Source organism: Cenococcum geophilum, assembly GCF_001692895.1.
Source record: "Cenococcum geophilum 1.58 unplaced genomic scaffold K441scaffold_6, whole genome shotgun sequence".
NCBI classification, from domain to species: Eukaryota; Fungi; Ascomycota; class Dothideomycetes; order Gloniales; family Gloniaceae; genus Cenococcum; species Cenococcum geophilum.
The window spans coordinates 1781923-1787030 of record NW_027137564.1 but is presented as its reverse complement, the minus strand read 5'-3'; the positions used below and the strand labels follow the sequence as shown (position 1 = coordinate 1787030).

The 5108-nt window shown below is 32.1% G+C and overlaps 1 protein-coding gene across 1 annotated transcript; it reads left to right on the top strand.

Annotated features, from left to right (window-relative positions):
- Positions 1 to 4518: 4518 nt before the first annotated feature.
- On the top strand, positions 4519 to 4826 carry K441DRAFT_542930 (uncharacterized protein; the record flags this gene model as incomplete). The annotated part of the gene is made up of 2 exons (XM_067642714.1): positions 4519 to 4633; positions 4687 to 4826. Coding segments are annotated over 2 exons (255 nt in total), but the record flags the coding sequence as incomplete, so codon positions are not given.
- Positions 4827 to 5108: the final 282 nt, after the last annotated feature.

Below are 5108 nucleotides of genomic sequence, written 5' to 3'. Positions count from 1 at the left end.
GCTTATATTGACGACCGGATTCAATTGGATATTTATATTAACCTAGCTTTTCCGATTGGTCGATTCTTATCGATAGCCTGAGGACCCAAATTGCCGTGTCAAGGGATAAGGGATATCATTGCGGTCACCTTGGGTTGCCCTTAGGACAACCCCCGGACACCCCTCGGATGGTCGCCGGTTACGTGCCTCCGGCACGTAACCGTAGTATAGTCTCTACAATCCTAGAGGCCTTACCTCCTCAAAAATTCGTCTCCTCTACAATCTATCTGTTCCTATAATTGTGCCTTATAGCCCCCTGTCTATCCCATGCGCCGTCAAGAAAAAAAATATAAGTTCTTTATTAGGAAGACCAATTTTATTAGATTTATTATTAAACTAGGCTAACTTAGTATAGATCTAAAGAAGATCGAGGCTATAGTAAATTAGTAAGAACTAGAGAATATTATATAGTTAAGATCGTTCCTAGGGTTTTATAATTACTATAGAAGGTTTATAGTATAATAGTTAAAGGATATTAAACCATTTACGCGATTAATAAAGAAAGAAGAACTATAGGTATAGGGAGAGGAACAGCGAAAATTATTTAAGAAAGTTAAAGAGTTATTTACCTAGGAGCTAGTTCTTAAGATCTATTAACTAAAATTAGAGATAGTTGTGGAAATAGATATATTAGACTTTATACTAGGGGCGTGCTTTATATAGAAATATTAAGATAAATAGCACCTAGTAATATACTATAGTCGGAAGATAATACTACTAGAGTTAAACTATAACATCTATAATAAAGAGTTATTAGGTATAGTTATAGTATTAAAGAAATAAAGAGCATTTTTATAGGGTATAAAGAAACTATTTATAGTTAAAACGGATTATAAGAACCTAATAGAATTTCTAATAACAAAGGAACTTAATTAAAGATAGGTTAGATAAGTAGAGACTCTTATAGAATACTATTTTAAGATTTAGTACACTAAGGGTACAGACAATATATAAGCAGATACTCTAAGTTAAAAGGCTAAACTATAAAATAACGAAAAGCTATTAGGGGCTTTACTACAAAAGGATATAAATAGACTAATTAGATATAATTATTAAAAATTATAATAACTTAAGAGGAACTAGATAGAGTTTATAAGTCACTAAAAAGCTTTTAAGCATAAAGGATCTTTAAAGTATAGCTAGAAGAATAGTTAGAATATCTAGAAGAAGAAATATTATATAAGTATAGAGAGGTAAATTATATCCTAAGAAGTATAGCAAAGTACTTTATAGAAGATTTTTATAAAGGAATAACTTAAGGGCATAATAGAGCTAGGGGCTTAGTGTTAAGACTACAAGAAGAATATATTATTAATAGAATTTAGGGCTTAGCGCGAAAAGTTATAAAGGAATATCTAGATTACTAAAGAAATAAACTAATAAGGTATAAGCCGTATAGAGGGCTATAACCTATTAAAATACCAGAAAGACTATAGGAGGTTATATTATAGGACTTTATTATAAAGTTGCTAAAGTTAAAAAAAAACCCTATTACCGGATAAGATTATAACGCAATCTTAGTAATAGTAGATAAGCTTATAAAGTAGGGATACTTTATAGCATATATAAAGGAAATATTAGCAGAAGATATTGCTAGAATCTATATTAAAGAAGTATTTATAAGATATAGAGTACTAAGCAAAATTATATCGGATAGAGATCTAAGATTCGTAGCAGTATTTTAGGAGGTATTCTTGGCGGAATAAGGAGTTAGAGCAGCAACTTTTACCGTATATTATCTACAGATATACAGTTAAACAGAAAAACTAAATTAGATATTAGAATAGTATTTAAGACACTATATTAATTATATATAGAATAATTAGGTATTATTATTACTAGTTATATAGTTTATATATAATATAACACTATAAAAAGGGATAGGTATTGTATAATTACAGCACCTTTCGTACCAACCGCGTGCTTACGCGTTCGGTACGCCGGGTACGCGTTTACGCGTTCGGTGCACCAACTACCTACTTACGCGTTTGGTGGTGGTTACAAGTCGGTTAGGCCACGCTAAAGGGTGGGTCTACTATAAGCGCTAATGCACAATCCCTGCACGGGGCAGCCTCAGCTGAAAATATAAGATTACGTGGTCAACCGAGCGTAAATCGCTTATCCCACTACACAACTTACCTCTTGGCTCTAAAACAGAACCAACCATCATGGGTAACTAGTTATAACGTGTTTGTAACGTGTTTGGAATGTATTCTAATTTAAACAGATCTATCTAATAATTACCAGCCACTGGATTTCTCTAGTAATAATAAAAATGAGTTTGAAATTGATTTAGAAGACAGTATCCTTGGGTTAGAAGATTATATGCTAGAAGAGAGTCGAACACAGCCGTAAGATTAGATTAAGGTAAGTTTTTAATACGTTCTAAACGCGTTCTAATCCAGTTCTAAACATATTTAGCCCGAAGTTCCTTATATTATATTTCTTACTAAGGCATCTACTAATCCTCTTACTACACTTATAATTGAGGATTGTTTAAGTCTTCTAGAGTACCTATAGACGCTATATAAAGGTTATACTTACCGTATTAACTTAAGAGGCATAGATGCATAAAAAGCCATACAGGTAAGTTAATAAAAATCTAAATTATGCCCTAACTATATTTATAACTAGTTTATAACGCGTTTAGATCTAATATAGAACTAGACAAGTATATACTCCTAAGCCTATAATATCCGCTCTTTTAAATATAAGAGGTAAAAAATATAAAATGCGTTGTTTAGGAGTAAAACATTACGAATATCTTTAGAATTGGTTATAATCTTTAAGCCACACTATAGTTACTAAAGAGACGTGGGGTCTAATATAGAGAGAGCGGGCGGCCCTAGATAGAAGCGACCTGGATATTCGCAAACGTAATATAAATAGGTACGGAACTGGTTCTAAATATATTTAGTACTCAAGTTAATATATATAAGCTTATTTTTAGCAGCTCAAAGACAATTTTAAGCTGGAAATGTATGTAGCTCTTAAACAGAGGCTTATATACTAACAATTAAGCAATAAAGATACTCTGTATGTAATTATCTTACCTAAATATGTTTAGAACCTAACCAGATTACGTTTAGAACTAATTACATTAGGATATTGCTAACGTTCGGCACTCATTTCTTACCTATACGCAGGCTACTATAGAAATACATTTAGAGTACTTCCGAAAAGTATTACTAGTAAATGAGAAATACGATACTGCGTATTTAATATCTCTTATTTAACTAGGCAATATAGGTGCCGATATAACGGAGAAATGCGGAGTTATTAAATCAAATCTGTATAGAAGGGTAGACTATAGTAAGAAAAAAATATAACCTGCTTAGAACGTATTCCGGTTACGTTCGTAATATGTTTATAACGTATTTATAGGAATTAACCACCCCTAGGGACTAGGGAAACTTATCCATTAGGACTGCGAGGTTACTTTTTATATTTTTGTTCCAGACGACTTAGAAGAGACTTCTTATATTCATTTTACCTTGCATAAGGTACATAGTTATACACCACTCCCCCCAAATAAGCCGCCTCTAGAGATATTAAATGAGGTAATTAAGTTGGTTTGTTGAATGCGTAATCTAGATCTTACTCTTAGTAAACACGTTCTAAACCAATTGCGAATAAATACCTAACGTCTTTATAGGAAAGTTTCTTTGAAGTCCTGCCCTTAAACAGTTTTATATACAGTATAGAAAGGCTTCTTTAGCACAGATCTACGCAAGCTTTGCTACTATGGATCGTATTACTAGAATAATTTAAAAAGAGAAGCTTACTCTATACCCAAAAGGAAAAGGACTAGTAGGGGTAGTATATAAGTTTAATTAAAAGCATTAAAATCCCGAAATGGTAATAAATACGTTACGAACACGTTCTAATTAGCTTGCTAACACGTTATAGGCTTATATCTAACAGATTTACAATAATCAAAACGGGTTTATAATAATCTGCTTTCTATAAGAGCAAGCTAAGATCTTCCTAGCCTAAAACACATTTGAAGTTAATATGTCTTTTAAACGTATTATTAAAAGAAATATAAACGAGATTATATTTGCTGTTTGGCTTAAAGAGTATAGTAAAAGTATTAGAATATAATATAAACCCGTTTAGAACGCGATACTAATATATTCTAATAGTATTTACGCTTATACGCGTTATTACTAATACGGAAACAAGGCGTACTTACTAGTTATGCTTTAAGCGAGTCTTTTAATTGCTTTCTAAATGTCTTTAGAAATAGATTTGTTAGAAACACATTTATAGTAGTAAGAAAGGCTTTAAAGCTATTATATCCGATATAAATAGCAAGCAAATGGCTAGTAGGATACCTAGAACGCAATTAGAACGCCTTCCTAACGTATTATAAAAGGGTTTAGGCGGTATCTACAGCATATTAATCCTCACAGGCGCGATTAGACGTGGCATCTTAGGAAAACACTAGTTTTCTACCAAGTATACTTCCTATAAAGTATCTCAAGAGCCGCGGGTAACTATGAAACGGCCTACTCTGTACATAAATGGATAAAAGCTCTTCTTATATGTAAGAGCCAGTCAGAATACAAAGAACTCTATAATTTACTAATTAGTAAGTTATTCTAAACCCGTTTATAATTCGTTTAGAAGGTGTTAATAGCATAGCACACAAATCTCGATTAGTTGCCAACTGGGCGAGACATAAGAGACACCCAGTTATCGCTTTAGGCTTAAATAAGCACTGCTCTCTAATTAATTACGAGCTATTTAATAGATTAAGATACTATATAAATGCAGTAGAATAAATAGCAAATAAATTATATACATTTGGTATACGGCAGTTTCTTCTTCCTACTGTTATAAGGTATTAATACGTTCCTAACCCGTTTATAATATGCTTATATTATATTTAGCGCACAAAAACTAGATCAACGGGATGTTAATTAGTATTTTGCTAGGAACCAGTTCGGAATATAATATATATAAAGAAACACATTAATATTGGCCCGATATACAAACTATATAGGCAGAGAGAGTATATATTTATTGCGATCCTCTTCTAAACCGGTTCCTAACACGTTTAGAAC